Genomic DNA, 15,669 nt, shown 5'->3' with positions numbered 1-15,669 from the left:
GCTTAGTTGCTGGCTGGTGTTAAACCATTACAATAATACAACTTAACTTATAATTTCTAATCACCTGGACCCTTTGCAGATTGGGCTGGATCTTGATACATGGTTTACTGTATCAATATAACAATCACTTGATAATCTAAACTCAAAAACCATATAAAAAAATACAAGTCACTCCCTCTGTCCTTGGAGGAACCAGATGACAGTGGAGACATCCCTGACTGCCGTGGGGTCCCGGGTCTCACTGTGCAGCTGCAGTTCTGGTCCAGGTTCTCACTTAGGACTTGTAACTGCTTGGTTTTACAGACAGTGCTCTGGCTGCTATTACGCTTCCCTGTTTTGTGACCGCTGGGCTGGCTGAGTGCCTGGGGCCTTCAAGGCTGGTAAGGTGGTCAGCCTGGCACCCAGGAACCTTAAGGCCAGAAGGGAGGGGAAGAAATCTGTCTGGTTTGTCTGCTGGATGCACAGGACCTTCAGGGCATGATAATGAGGAGAAAGGGAATGAATATGTGACCTGGTTGGTCACAGAGAATGGCTGCTTGCCCTATGAAATGGTGTTAGGCTGATGTTAGTTATGCTAACTACATTACTGAAGTTCAGGAGCAGGGCGTACTGGTCACAGTTCCTTTTAAGAATCACTTTACAGACAGCATCTTAAATTCTTTTAATCAAATATTAACAATCTATTTATGATTATTCTTCACTGTCTTTGTTGGTTCAGTTTCTATGTCAGCCATTGTTTAACTGTGAGAAATCAGAATTTCTTTGAGCAATTACAAAGTGGATGTGTAAAATTTTTTCTCCTTCATAGAATTTTCACACCTATATTATTGCCCTCTATGCACACAGCTGCTTGCTTTGTTAGCTTTCTTACACCTCCCTGCCAGACAGATAAAGCCTGTCTTGCACTGTAAGGTTTCGAAGCAGTTACAGCCAGTGGTAGCTGTAAATGAATCTTAATCCTGACAAATGTACTCACTGCATTGCAGACTACAGTTCATTTGTTGTGTACTCCCTTTGTTAAATAGACCAGAATACCATGCAAAGTCAAATGTGAATGAATGAGACAAAGACTTTCTGCAGCTCTGAAGCATTTGGCTTTTATTACTACACGAAACTGTGCTAGGCAATCTGCTTTGTGAGGCAGAGTTCATGACATCTGTGATTATGAAGGGAAGCTGCTACAAGTATACTTGAAATTGCTAATGTACAGGGACTTGTAATATAAGACATTTAGTTTTAACGTTAGACATCGCTGGTATTTTACTAGCTTTTTTTCCTGTATTTTTCCTGTATTTTACTGTAATGTATATAATTTCATTTATACTTTTTCCTAACTACCCTCTGTAGTCGTTACCCAGTTACCCACTTGTAAGATGTTTTAAAACCTTTAACTCCTTGCCTAGTAAAGATAAGACAGACCTTGGACGGTCTGAAAAACTCCCTGAGTACATCCCTAATAGCAGGAACCTAAAGAAAATAAGTGCCTAAGAAGACGCCAGCACAAGATAAGTGCTGAAAGCTGGAACAAACAGGAGCTGAAGGACAGATGAAGTCACTCTATGACCATATATGGACACTAGAAACCTAAAATTCACTAACAGTGTGAGAAAGGCTATGTGGACCTAAGGAGGGGAGAAGACCCTCACTCTGTTTTTACTACGCATGCTCAGACTATGTAAATGAATTCTAAGAACCATTAGCATAAGACTGCCTTTTCTAAGAAATCTGATGCATATGTATGTTTTCTGTGTATATTAGTCAGAGAGTTTTGTTAGTGCGGCACTTGTGGTGGAGCGATCCCCAGTGCTGCCCAGCACTGTGAAAAAGAATACCTGCTTAACAGTTATACTCAATCCTGACTGTGGAGTGAAGCTCTTTGTTTCAATTACATGCTGCACATTGAATTTGGCAAAAATAATTTAATCAGGAAAAGCAACTTGTTTGCTAACACTCTGAAATACAGTATGCTGTCATTCAAGTTCAAAAGTAAACTATTAACATTCCTGTAAGAAAATACATTGGCAAGAGCTTTTGGTAAAAGGTTTGGCTACAATCAACTTTGAGTTAATATTTGGACCGCAGAATTTTCAAACTCCCCTGGTCTTGTGGCATGCTGTGGCAAGGAAACTCTGGTGCCTTTAGACAGTGTGGTTCAAAGGTAACTCCTAGTGTCTTCTCCCTGCCATCAGAGGCTACAGAAATTGTTTACTGTAACAAAATCAGCAGGCTGACATTTCAAAACACTTATCAATGCTGAATCTGGAGCTTTACAATTTTCACCCCTATAAACAAAGAAAAATGAATGCTGAGAAGTATTTACACCAAGAGAAACAAAAATTCGTCATTGTGCTTCATAGCTCCACAAACTATGTGGAGTGAAGCATGCTGTTAATATTGCATAATCAACAGTTGTCTGTGCTTTCTTGACAGTGATTTTTTCCAGTGAGTAAAGCTTTTTCTCTGCATAATGTTTTTCCCCTCCCAGTTTGCTAACTCTAAGTTTTCCTCAGGGTTTCTGAATCATAGCTTATGAAATACTGCTGGCTGTTCCCTGCAGGCCTGTTGCAGATGAAAATATTTGACATGGTTTTGATTTAGCAGCAGTTCAAGATTTAATGGTGTGAGGTGGATCAAAAGGTTGAATTTTAGCAGCACTTAATGACTGACCAATTTAAAGATTCACAAGGTGATTTTGTAGAGTGTTATAATTAAAACAGCAACTTAATTACAGATTCAAGAATGACAAGATTCACACTAACTTACTAGAAGATACCCTAATTCAAAATATATACATACATATGTATAAGCACAAAGTATACACACAGAGAAACAGAAATATTTGGACCCAGTGAAATATTTAGACATCCACACTTGTGAAGGCAAATGTGCGTAGTTAAACACATAGATAGGTAGAGAGGTGGATGGAAGAGGCTAGCCTATAGTTAAAATTTCCCTTTTCCTGAGTTTGGAGTAAATACAATGCACCAGTATTTCTCAACAGGCGATAACTGAGAATCAAGAAGTCTGACTTCACCCTGGCCTTCTGTCAGCTTTGTGGGTAGACAATCTTCAGACTTTGAGAAGCTCAGGGGAGGTGCTGGTCGCAGCCTGTTGTGATCCAGGAGAGCTCAAAGGGTCTCGCTTAGGGTCGCTGTTTATAGGGTCCGAGATAACTGACTTTTATCAGGTAATTTTCCATTTCAGCTCAACTCTGATGAGGAAATACTCTGGTACTTCCACCAGCTGCGCAGGCCCAGAACTTGTTAGATTTTGAAGTTCTGGTATCACTCCTGTTGGGCCATGACCCCTGTACCAGGCTGTCAGGAGGTGATTGATTGTCATTACCATTCCCAAGAGATAGGGGAAGCAGGAGCCAGGTACGTTAAGGGAGGGCCTTAACGCTCTGGTCCGCTGCCTTTTGCAATCCATCTTGGGTTGGTGTATGGCCCAGGAGGGGGGATCACACTGAGCAGCCCAGGAGGAGAGGGGAAAGTTTTACCACCACAACAGCCCTCACAAGAGCTGCAGAAAACTTGAATTCTGTGTTCATTGCCTTAGCAGCATAAAATTATGCTATATAGAAAGGGCTCTTAATGCAGGAAATGGCCTCTGAAAGGTGACCATCTTCACCTTTGTACTCACTTTTGTGGTATGTGTGGTGATGACTGACAACTGCTTGAAATTCTACAGAAAAAAGTTGGAAGAAATTTTACATTTTGCTGTCTTAATCTACATTCTTCTATTTTAATATATTCTCATATAATAAAAAAATGTGTTTTTCTAGGATATATTTTCAAGCAATAGTTTTTTTCCTATATATTAACTCAAAGCTGACTGAAGTTCAAGACAAAATACAAAGCAGATATTGAAGGTTCATCATTTAGAATAAGTGCTTTCCTATAACACAAATAATACAGAAAAAGGAAATTCTGTTCCTTATGTATACTTATATAGCATGTCTATATATAAGATGTCTTAAAAATTAACCAGAAATGGCTCAGGTTATGATATTTCAAGAAAACACAGTTTGCATTTTATTTGCATTGCTTTTCAACAAACATGGAAGTTTAACATTTGTTTTTACAAAGGCCATTAAATCTCAGTATTTCTAATGTGCAACTTTACACTAATTGCCACTTCATGTTATTTTAAAATTACTTACAATAAGACATTCTTACAATAAGATATATTATTCTAGATTTTGATTACAGTTTCCTTCTCTTGCTTCCAAGGCATGTCAGATTTACTGTTTCTTTCATCTGATTTAATCATGCATGATACAGTAAAACTGGTGTAAAATCTACATAAAAATATAAGTGTCAAAGCCTGGGAGACAGATAATACTCACTTAAATGCAGCAAGGATTTCACCAACACTTGCAATATCAGTTACATTTTCTTGCTTCATTTCCCTTAAGGTTCATTCCATTTCAGATTTCAGCTGCATGAAAGAAATGGATCTCTGGACTAGCTCTCACACAATCAACCTTTCAGAGGTTAATTCTGATCTGGTTTACACCTGTATACCACAGTTTTCAGTACACAGTCAGGGAGAAATTTGGCCAGAAATTCAGGTTTAGTCCATGTAGGTTTTTTCTACATTTTCCAGTATTGTATACTGAGTCATTCTGAAATAACAAAGTTATCATTTTGAATTTATTATTTCTCTGGCTCTTACTCAAAGAACTCAGTTGGGTTACTCCCCAGCCTTCTAGTACCTTTGGTCAGGATCACAGTGCATATACTTTTAAGTACTGATTTCCTTTGTGTATGGAATAATTTTCAAATAGAAAGATTAAATATGGTAGAGACTATATGAGGAATATACTAATTTACCTGGGTCCACTCACATCTTGCGAACTCCAGGTGGACCAAATGGGAGATAAGCTCACTATGGACTGTGGAAGAAAGGCAGTGACGAGGGGGGGGTGTGTATGTGAATAGCTGCCAGACCTCTAGTGGACACAATGGAGAAATGCCTATGGCAACACGTGAACACCACATGGGGGGTCCGTATGTACTGTCAGGGGAAAGGCTTCCGAGAAGTCTCTTTCAAAAACTTATCTATTATTTCTGCAAAAATATCACATGTTCCATCACTCAATGTAGTTTTGATAAAGTGCAGGGTCCCAGAATCGGTTAACATTGCCTTGATTTCTCAACTGTTTTCAAAATCATAATTGCTGTTCTAACTATAAACAGATACACTGGGACATCCCCTCAGATTGGGGGACAAGAGGCTGGAGAGCAGCCCTGCAGAAAGAGATGTGGAGGTTTGGGTTGATGGCAAGTTGAATATGAGTCAGCAGTGTGCCCTGGCAGCCAAAAGGGCCAACAGTGTCCTGGAGTGCATCAAGCACAGCAGCATAGCCAGGCAGTTGAGGGAGGTGACTGTCCCCCTCTACACTGCACTGGTGTGGCCCCACCTCAAGTAGTGTACGGATGTGGGTGCCTCAATATGAGGACATCAAACTGTTAGAGTGTGTCCAGAGGAGGGTGACCAAGATGGTGAAAGAACTCAAGGGCAAGTTTTCTAAGGAGTGGCTGAGGTCGCTTGCCTTGTTCAGCTTGGAGAAGTCTGAGGAGTGACCCCATTGCAGCCTACAACTTCCTCAAGGGGGGCAGCGGAAGGGGAGGTGCTGATCTCTCTCTGGTGACCAGTGAGGGCACAAGGAAATGAAATGAAGCTGTGTCAGGGGAAGTTCAGACTGGACATGAGGAAAAGGTTCTTCGCTGAGAGGGTGGTCAGTCACTGGAACTGGCTCCCCAGGGAAGTGCTCATGACATGAAACCTGTCAGAGTTCAAGGAGCATCTGGACAACACTCTTAATCATATAGTTTAGTTTTAGGTAGTCCTGTAAGGAGCAGGGAGTTGGACTCAATGATCCTTATGGGTGCCTTCCAACTCGAGATACTATGTGATTCTATAATCCAAAGGACGACACTTTGACTGAAGAAGGCTGTAATGCAGTAGGCTCTGGCTTCTCCTCCCATGCAGCTGACATCTGCTTTCAGCCACTGCAGGGATGATATTTAGGAGCTAGGAATTCTGCACTTGCAATTAGGCTTCCTTCTACCAGAGACACTTCTACCTAGGACACTCTGGCCTAGTTGTTCCAGGACTGCAACAGGAAGGAAGAAGCAGGTGGAAAGAAATCAGGTAGGAATTAAACTACCACCATCAATGTCCCTCAATTTTTTACCAACTTCTTAAAAATTGGACAAAGCCAAAAGCTGACACTGTAATATTAACCAAGGATCTTTAAAACAATCACACATAGTGCACATTTTGATATTATTAACAGTAAAAACATCCATCTTCTAGGGTGATATATCACAGTACCTAAACAAATGTCTTCCTGTGAATATTTATCAGTGATGTGATGAAGTAGGACACTTGGCATAGTGCCACCCACTGCACTCAGTGTAAACATTTAGATGGTCAAAACTGGTTTTATTTACAAAGTTTTTCATGCATGACAACTGACTTTTTCTTCTAAAGTTATATAAAATACATTTAAGAAAAGGGTGACATTGCATATTTCTATGAACAACAATGAAAGAAGAGAAAGAATATTAAAAAGCTTAACTAAAACCAGGAAATAGTTGAACTGAGGTAAAACTACAGAACAACCAATCCTTGTCACTGATTACAGGGCTAAAAAGCAGTTCAAATCTCCAAGCCAAGAACTGACACCTGCAGAACAGCGAACCATTATTCCTTGATATTTTGAAGTAGCTTTAATAAATGAGACTCAATAACCTGTTGAACTAAAGCAGAGAAAAAAATCAGGTTAATCAATGTTCAATGTTTTTTCACATTTTTAGGGTTGTACTATTTTTTCCTGGCAGATGCCAGCTTGTCCTGTACAATCATTTAATAAAAATCAGACATGAATAAATTCACTTTGGGAAGAGAGTTTGCATCCCTTCAGAAAATAAAAACCTCAGAATGCAAAAACAATACACCCAGTAAGGCACATGATGGTTTTGAAGGTGATGATCTGCTCTCTGGTTTGAATAGGCAGATAGCATATGGAAAGTAAATTTTTAAGCCTATATGGAAAGTAGGCAAAAACATTTATTAGAAACTACTTGAACTCTTGAGGTAGTCCTACATCTAGACATCTGTGAAGTTGCTGGCTCCCCCCATAAGCACAGCGCTCTGCTTGGAGAAGCTACATGTTCAGTGCTGGGCTTATTTTTGGATTCAGTTCATTTCTGTAATGGCAGACATTTCACAGCTTTCAAAATGAAGGCAGCATGAGGGAAAAAGAATGGAGTCCCTTCTTTGCCTGTTTTCCAGAACCAGGTAAGGTAGCCTAATTCACAGATTCTGGCACTACTACTGTCTGCCTCCAAGATAAACTAGAGCTAAAGCTAGTCTGACAGGGGAAGAAGGTTCTGCAAACTACATCACATCATGTCAATCAACAGAGCACCAGGGAGAGTGTAACAGACACTCCTTTGTACAGGGTGGGGGAGCAGCTCAGCTCCCCTTGTCTGGATCATGGCTGCATCAGTCCTTACACACCATTATTTGTGTCCACAGGTGCAGATTCAGGTCAGCAGCATCTTCTTACTAGGTACCTGGCTTTCTGAGACAGGGACGGAAACTCACACCCATTTTGGGCTGATACATTTAGGTGTATTAAGACTTGTAGGATAGGGATATTCTTACAGCTGCAAAACCTCTGCTAGGTCATTACAGCAGTTACATAAACACAGAGCAGTAAAAATAAAAATAAAAGGATTTACATTTGCAATACTTACCACTCCGATAGCCCAGGGCTACAGCCAAATCCATGGAATTATAGCCAGCATCTGTTTCAATAGTTGGATCAGCACCACTTTCTATGTAAAACAGGAAAAGAAACTCTGTTTCTGACAATGAGAACCGATAGTACATTATTACTGATAATTCAGTTTGGACAGTCTGCTTACCAAGGAGAATTTTTACACATTTCACATGGTTCCCATGTACTGCATATAGCAGAGGTGTGCCTCCATTCTGCAAAAGCAGAGAAAAGCCTTAGACACTTAATGATTGAGCAGTCTGCAATCATAATTCCTTAACACACCAGTATCAGCAAAAAACTTCACAGGTTTTATAAAACTGAGGTTCTGTTTTGGTTCTTCACAACTTCCATCTTTTTTTGTCTACTGTTTAGACTGTAAGTTCACTCCTCTACAAGGATTCAGCATTAGTCTCATTCTCTTTTTACCAAGAAGTTAGAACTAGCAGGGTCAACCTCTCTTAACCCTATGGAAATTTTGAAACTCTCAGGTATTTCAGAAGACACAGAACAATTTTCAAACACAAGCCAGCGCTGTACCCTCTTTGAAATTTCAAAGCAAACTCTGACATAAATTCAAGCTAGAGTCCTACCCAGTCATACTCATTGACATCAACTCCACAGTCGAGCAGCATTTTGACAATATCTGTGTATCCTTTACTGCAAGCCAGTGAGAGGGCACTTTCTCGCCCCTTCCCCAAAATCTGAGGATCTGCACCCTGAAATAATAATAAAAAAAAAATCAAATTAACCCTGCTTTTTTTTAGTGTGAGGCTTTACACAGAACTTAACTTTAAAACTTTTAAGTGTATAGCAGCATTGACAAACTTAGGAAGGCAAATTGAACTAAAAAGTAAGTAAATTTAAAATGAAGTGGGTTTTTTTTCTTACATTCTGGAGGAGAAATTCCACTACTGCTATCTGCCCATGAGCTGCAGCCCACATCAGAGGGGTGAATCCTTCTTCATCCTTATGATTGATTACATTTTCTGTTTAAAGAAAAATATGCAATTTAGTAATCCCTTTCACTAATACACTATATGAGATGGTGAAATGCGTTAATGTATCCATGGTGAATGGACTGAGGTACCAGTGTGTCCTAAAAGTCATTCTTATCTTAAATTTAAAAACAAAATTCTATTCCAATTGTGGCACAAATATCTTTGTCCAAGAAAGAAAAAACCTGTAAAAACCAGTAAAATTTAAGATTTGGGTTTATTTATTTTTTTAAGCTCTAGAAATCAAGCTCTGTTTTTACTCAGAAATGTTAAAAGTTGTCTGTAATCTGAGCTTTATCTTTGGAAAGAAGAGAAAGACTGCTTGAAAAATAAAGAGGTATATTCTGTATTATACTGTAGAAAGTGTTTTTTTTTTCAATAGCGTAAGCCACACAATCTTGTAAAGAATTAGCCTGTAAAGCAATATAGATAATATAACTCCATTCTCCCCAAGTTCATGTAATCAATAGGATGTTTTGTGGAAACAATTAAGGTCTACTTCTAGTGCAGCTGCAAGAAGGAAGAACTTTTTTTAACAATTGGTTGACTGAAATAGAATTTTGGAATTTTCTTTTAATATTGTAAGTACTTAAAAAATCCCCTTATCATAGCAGCATAATATGCATTTTTAATTGCTACTGACACTCCAGAACTGATGTGCCTTCCATATACATAGCTCATTACAAAGTATATAGACTCGGCAACTCATTACTGCTTTCCAGTAAACATATCAACAAAGATGCACTGAAAGCATGGCTGATTACTAATAGTACAATAAGAATATACTATTAATGGTACTCAATTCAATATGTTACGTAGAGTTGAAATTTTTATATGTATTATGGACACATAAATGTCACACTGAAGACTATTACACAACTCAGAATGAGTAGCACTATTACATTGCAGGTTTGAGGCATGGCTTAAATTACTAACATATATGTCCTTCAATTTGTACCAGAAGTTAGGATTTTTTTAAATACAACTTTGGGGAAGAAGTCAAGCATAACAGGGTATAAATGTCCCAAGTTTGAAAGGAAGGTATTTAACCTCCCTCTATCTCACCTTGTTCAATACGCGTGGCCAGATATAACATTTCTCCCTGAGCAGCCAGCTGGTGAACTGATAAAGCTGCAGAAAGGGAAGCAGAAGTATGTGTTACATACACCAATTTTCGTTCTGCTTTATTTGGAGCTGGGCATAACATATCCATTGGCCTGAGCAGTACAGAACTTGGATTTGTGTAGATTCAGAGTATAAGGTTCTAGCTCATACTCTGAACTGGAATCACTATCTTAAAAACTGAAAAGTTTCCAAAGAGTTTCATAGGCTTAGGTAATTTTTTAACCAATGTATAAGTTATACTAGAAAACAAAGATACTTCCTACACTGACTCTTTACAAGGCAACATGCTCTCTTCTCTGCTGCTGCGTCAGCAACCCAAGATCACATTAAGAATGTTTATCAAATGAAAATAAGCGTCATTTGATAAATTAAGGCTGTATAGTTTAAAATGACATCTAAGAGATCACATGCCATCAGGAGACCTGTCATGCTGTTCAATAAAGCCCATAGCATGACTCACTCACTACAATGTTGAACAGGTTAGACGTTACACAACTATACACAACATGACATCTACAGGGGAAACAAAAGACTGTGGGTTTTCTAAAAATTTTTAATAAAAAGTACCAAGCATTATAAGCAGAATAATTCTTAAGATATTATGAAGAAAAAAATCTCTGATCCCACAGTGAACTCTGAACAGGTGCGTGGTATTGATAATTACAACTTGAAGCAGGTCCCTCAGGAGGGAATATATAATAAATTTTCCACATTATGTAATAACAAAATAAGTTAATGATTACATAATATGTAAATGTTCACTGCCCTCTTCCTATTCACTACATGAAATTTTGATTTTTTTCTTTCAGAAAGACTGCGTGTTTTATTTGAAGGCCTTTGTTGCAGCTCCAGATTAATTCTTCCCATGCAAGCGGGCTTTTTTTTAAACACTGGACCTATAATTTATAAACAAAATTATTTACAGATGAAGTAAATTGCAGATAATTAATTTATAAAGAAAATGCTTGACAATTAAGAATAACAAAACCCCATAAATAATACTGCCTTCTTGACTTTCAAGATCCATGACAATCATGGCATTTGCAGTAGTCTGTAGCACTCACCAATCATCTAATTTTAATAAATATTACAAGATGCACAAGTTCTGTGTGCTGGGTTTGTGCAGGGTTTTTGGTAGCAGGGGAGGGGGCTACAGCAGTGGCCCTAAGCTCTGCTGGCTCCAAGTTGGACATGCCTCTGGCCAAGGCTGAGACAATTAGCAACACTGGCTGGCCCTTTGTGATAATGTATGTAAGAAGGGGAACCTGAGAGGGGTTGGGGGACGAGTTACAAGGACACTGATGTGAACACCAAGGTCAGTGGAAGGAAGGCAGAAGAAGGGGCAGAGGTGTGCTGGAGCAGAAAACCTCCCTGTATCCCATGGTGAGAGGGCAGGGCCACCCCTCCCTGTCACCCATGGAGGTCACTGGAGGAGCAGAGATTCGCCTGTGGAAGACCCCGAGACTCTGTGGCAAGAAGCAGCCCCCACTGTTGTAGTTTGGCACTGGTAGGACTGCAACATGTGGAGGTGACCAATGCCGGAGCATGTCGAGAAGAATGCATCCTGTGGGGAGGACTCACGGTGGGGAGAGTTTGTGAAGGACTGTCTCTCCTGAGAGAGACACCATGTGGAGCAGGGGGAAGAATGCAGAAGAGTCCTTCTCCACCCTCCTTGCAGGAAGAAGCAGCGGGACTGACTGCACCCCCCATTCCCTGCCCCTGAGCCACTGGGGAAGGAGGTAGAAATATCGGGAACAAAACTGAGCCTAGAAAGAAGGGAGGGGTGGGGGGAGGTGTTTTTAAGACGTGGTAATGCTTCTCACTGTCTCATTTTGTCTTTTTTTTTTTGTGGCCTAATGAGCCTGTCTTTTGTCTGTGACCTTATGGGCGAGCGACCCCCTCCCTATCCTTATCTTCATTCCTGAGCCTTTTGATTAATTTCTCTTCTTCCAGCACTGGGGGGGAAGGGGTGAGTGAGCAGCTGTGTGGTGCTCAGTTGCCCTCTGGGCTCAAACCACAACATTCTAAAAACAAGTATATGAAGCACATTAACTTAAAGCTTAGAAAGGATCAGAAAAATTTTTACCTATTATTTTTTAAGTCAAGAATTGGATCCTTTCCAGAAAACATGCTTCAGTCATGTATTCAGGTGGATTACTATTTTATGGTTGGAACCATGTGAAATTAGACAAGACTATCTCAATGTTGTCTTCCTATATTAAAGTTCATTACAACACCAAAGAAAAAATCGGAAAAATCTGTCAAGCATCTAACATGCAGTTAAAAAAAATTATTATTAACAATAAGGCAGTAGGATACTTACAGTTTACAAGCAGAGGTGTTGTAGAGACTTCGTTTCCCCTGTGTTTGTTAGTTAGGGTAGTTGATTGTTTTATTGGTGAGAAATGCTTAGTAGTTGATGGAGTATAAACATGTCTTACTTGGATACCAGGGGAAGGAGAAGTGTGGATGTTGCATTCAGCTACAACGAACAGAGAAAACAGACAGGATTTTAGTACTAGTAAGAGCATTGAAAGCAAGCCACAAATTTTAAGTCAAACTAGAAAGCACCAGTATCACAAGGTCTTTAAAACCCATGTTAAGTAAGCTTTGTGACATGTACTTCTACTGTGTAAGTTGAATAAAGGGTTGTATTCATTTCTAGCATAAAACAATGATCCTACCCCACACGTTCATTATTGGTGTAATGTCACCCAGAGACAAGTCAGGTTTCTAAATGAGGTAAGTCTTTGTCTAGATTTTCAACATGCCTGGCATGGATTTATTAAGTAGGATGGCTCCACTAAGCCTGTCATACCCTTACTAACACTCTCCAGCGCAATGACATGATGCGGCTCTGGACAGCCATGCAATGAGGTAACTGCTCAGCTTATCCCTTTGCCTACTCCCTAACCAGTCCACTGCACGGGTGAAGATGGCCTTCATTAATTTTCTTCACCAGGACTTCTTCCACTCCCATTGGATAAAACTGTAACTGCATTATGAATATTTACCTAGCAGGAAGAGTGATATTCCACACTAATTTACATAAAATGCAACAGAGGCCATCACTTAGAATTCAAGAAGTCATTCAGTGCTGCTGTGTTCATTTGTACTAATTTTTCTAGCTTTCTGTTAGAATCTAATGGCATATTATTACAGAGTATGTCAGTTACCTTGGCTTCTAATTCTTAAAACTAGCTTTTGGTTTTGAGAAGTAGCTGAGAAACCAAGTAACTTTTAAGATGCTAACTGATTAAATACTGGAAAGACATACGGAAGGATTAAACTCCATTATTGGCTAAATTGATTTGACACCAGTGTGCACTAGTAATTAACAACTGCAAGCTAATTAACATGCATACTGAATTCACATCATCGAGAACTTCATGATCATATGATCATGAACCCAAGTGCAACTCTGGGGAAAGAATGAAAAGTAGAGGGTAACAGGATGAAAATTAAATTACATTTTGTTTGTCACTCAAATAGCTACAGCTGACTTGATCAAATTAAGAGACCTACCAAGGATTTTTGACCTGTAGTCCCTGGATCCACAGGACTACTTCTAAGGAGTTCACAAATATTACCTAAGAAAAACAACCCTATTGCTGATGGATCTAAATTTGCTGTTCACATCTGCAGCTCCACTAGTAACCACTTATAGCCTGCAAATTAAAAAAGTTTGAAAATTACAATAGCTGAACTGCAGCCAAACAATACAAATCAGAGAAACCATCAAAATCCACAATAGGTGTGTGTGTTTGTTACAGGAAATATGTCAAATTCAACGTCATGAAATGATACATCAGTAACAGTCTGAAATATGACAGTGAGTGCTGGAAACCACAATGGTTAAGGAGAAACAGATGTAATCCTAATTCTGTTCTCCATCGATATGCTCAGCCAGCAACGGCTAGAGATTAGCTGCAGGGATCCACAATTGGAGCAACATTTGCTTTCAAGTAGTGTGAAGATAAATTGCCAAGCCAGTCCCTACAACAACTACAGGCTTTGTACAGTCATACCGATAAAACAGTCAACCACATGATCTATGTTATTCTGTCATTGTACTAGTAAAAAGCTAAAATGTGCGGCAGAAAGCTAATGAAGCCGAAATGATCACGTGGTGCCTTCAGTAGTGTTTTGTGAAGATACATACATTATTCAACAATGTGTAGCATGTTGTAGGACATGTTCCACAAAGGAAGTAAACTTGTTTTCATAATCAGCATCAGCTCTTACTAAATTATATTAGAGACTTTTTGTGTCACTACTTTTTTATCTAAAAAATATTAAGAATATGATTTAAAAAATAACCTTTGGGGAAATTAATTTTACACTAAGAATCCATTAAGCATATAATAAAAATGTTAGGGGAACAAATCTTAGAAAACTATCACTGATTAACACACATATAAGGCAGAGGCTTTTTTAAAAAAACATAACAGCTTAACACGATGACACAGTCCACACGTAACAATTTGTACAAGGTTCAACCTTTAAATAAGACAGATGCCACTTCAAGGTCAGAGTTAACTTGGTCTTGAATATTTTTACTGTCCTCCTCATTCAAGGATTTCACAAATCGTGAGCAGACATTCATATCAAATCTATTGGGCAAAATGAATTTCATTCCCATGGCGACATTCTGAGCTGGGCCTTCCTCTGTGCTAGAGTCAAGCTGATGCTCCACTTTAATGTCCGGCATGGGTGGAAGGCTGTAGCTAGTGGTACATTCTTCCACAATTAACTGGGCCCCAACATCTAAGTTTGTTGAAGATGCCATGGCCTCAGTCATGTAAAAGTCTTATGCAAAAGGTTTCTTCATAGTTTCTAGCCAGTTCCAGCCAACCAAGCTGTATCTAAAGAGATCTCGATGTCTGAACAACCTGCAACTGAACACATGTAACATAGGTTAACAGCATTCTGGTGAAGTAATGCATAAAAATATACCAAACTTGGTTTCATTTAAGCTTACGGCATTTGGTTTTCGTAATCACATCAAAACTGGTGAAATACCAACCTCACTGCTGTCACAAGCTATTGACTAAATCCTCTGTTTAAATTTTGTCACATGGATATTTAAGCCAAATTCCATAATGAAGCCAGCTGGCGTCTAAGTGACATTTCAGAATATTAGTCTGGTTGCAACAAAAAACCCACCACAACCAACCACATTTATACCAAGACAGGAACAAGCTATAAGGAAAAGATTATTTCATAAAAACATTAGACCTGAATGAAAAGTTAAAGTGATTTTATGTCCCTTTATATCTTTTCATAACCTGAGTAAAACAAATGGCTTCCACCATACACGTAGGAAAACGACAAATCCTTTTTACACCGACGACAGTAAAACATCCCACGATACCGGGGCTTGTTTGACAGCACCACGAGAAGCCTCACGTCAGAGCGGGCTCCGCAGCAGCGCCTGGCAAGCAGTGCGGCCTGACAGCTCCGGGCACTGCTGGGGTCCTCCCCCCGCGCTACAGACCGCCGGCTCCGGGACGGAAGGCCCGAAGGCGGCCGGCAACGACGGCCTCTACGGAGGCCGCGGAGCGCCCGCCGCCCGGGAAGCCCTTCGGCAGAGCGGGCCCGTGGCCCCGCTCCGGCGGCCACGCCTCACCTGAGCACCGCCGCTTCGGTCGCGTACCGAGAGGGGGAAGTGACGCCGTGCCGCCCCGCCGCGGTGGCGACTGGCTAGGGAGAGTCGCCTGTTGATGACGTCCTTCTCCCACGAGGTCTGTG

The 15,669-nt window shown here is 39.9% G+C and overlaps 1 protein-coding gene across 4 annotated transcripts; it reads right to left on the bottom strand.

The window, feature by feature from the left end:
- Nucleotides 1–4,002: 4,002 nt before the first annotated feature.
- ANKRA2 (ankyrin repeat family A member 2) lies at nt 4,003–15,610 on the bottom strand. 4 transcript variants are annotated; one of them, XM_074855792.1, is made up of 9 exons: nt 15,548–15,610; nt 14,419–14,816; nt 12,242–12,400; nt 9,859–9,924; nt 8,687–8,784; nt 8,389–8,514; nt 7,944–8,010; nt 7,773–7,853; nt 4,003–6,770 (listed from the first exon to the last, which is right to left on the bottom strand). In XM_074855792.1, the coding sequence occupies exons 2-9, from the start codon at nt 14,717–14,719 to the stop codon at nt 6,715–6,717; spliced, it is 954 nt and encodes a 317-aa protein (XP_074711893.1). In that variant the 5' UTR covers nt 14,720–14,816; nt 15,548–15,610; the 3' UTR covers nt 4,003–6,714. The 4 variants fall into 4 exon arrangements, with proteins under 4 accessions (XP_074711893.1, XP_074711895.1, XP_074711894.1 ...); XM_074855794.1 differs by having other exon boundaries at nt 14,419–14,810; nt 15,548–15,609; XM_074855793.1 differs by lacking the exon at nt 15,548–15,610 and adding an exon at nt 15,293–15,535.
- Between the last annotated feature and the right edge of the window lie 59 nt (nt 15,611–15,669).

The sequence above is a fragment of the Strix uralensis genome, chromosome Z (assembly GCF_047716275.1).
Source record: "Strix uralensis isolate ZFMK-TIS-50842 chromosome Z, bStrUra1, whole genome shotgun sequence".
NCBI lineage: Eukaryota > Metazoa > Chordata > Aves > Strigiformes > Strigidae > Strix > Strix uralensis.
This window is presented reverse-complemented; position numbering and strand designations above follow the sequence as displayed.

What these genes read in the sequence shown, in the direction of transcription:
- ANKRA2 (XM_074855792.1), bottom strand. Translation starts at nt 14,719, where the DNA reads ATGACTGAGGCCATGGCATCTTCAACAAACTTAGATGTTGGGGCCCAG. An exon ending in TGGAATTTCTCCTCCAGAAT is followed by an intron (nt 8,515 to 8,686) that starts GTAAGAAAAAAA and finishes TTATTATTTCAG; the next exon opens with GGTGCAGATCCTCAGATTTT. An exon ending in ATGTCAATGAGTATGACTGG is followed by an intron (nt 8,011 to 8,388) that starts GTAGGACTCTAG and finishes CTGCTTTTGCAG; the next exon opens with AATGGAGGCACACCTCTGCT.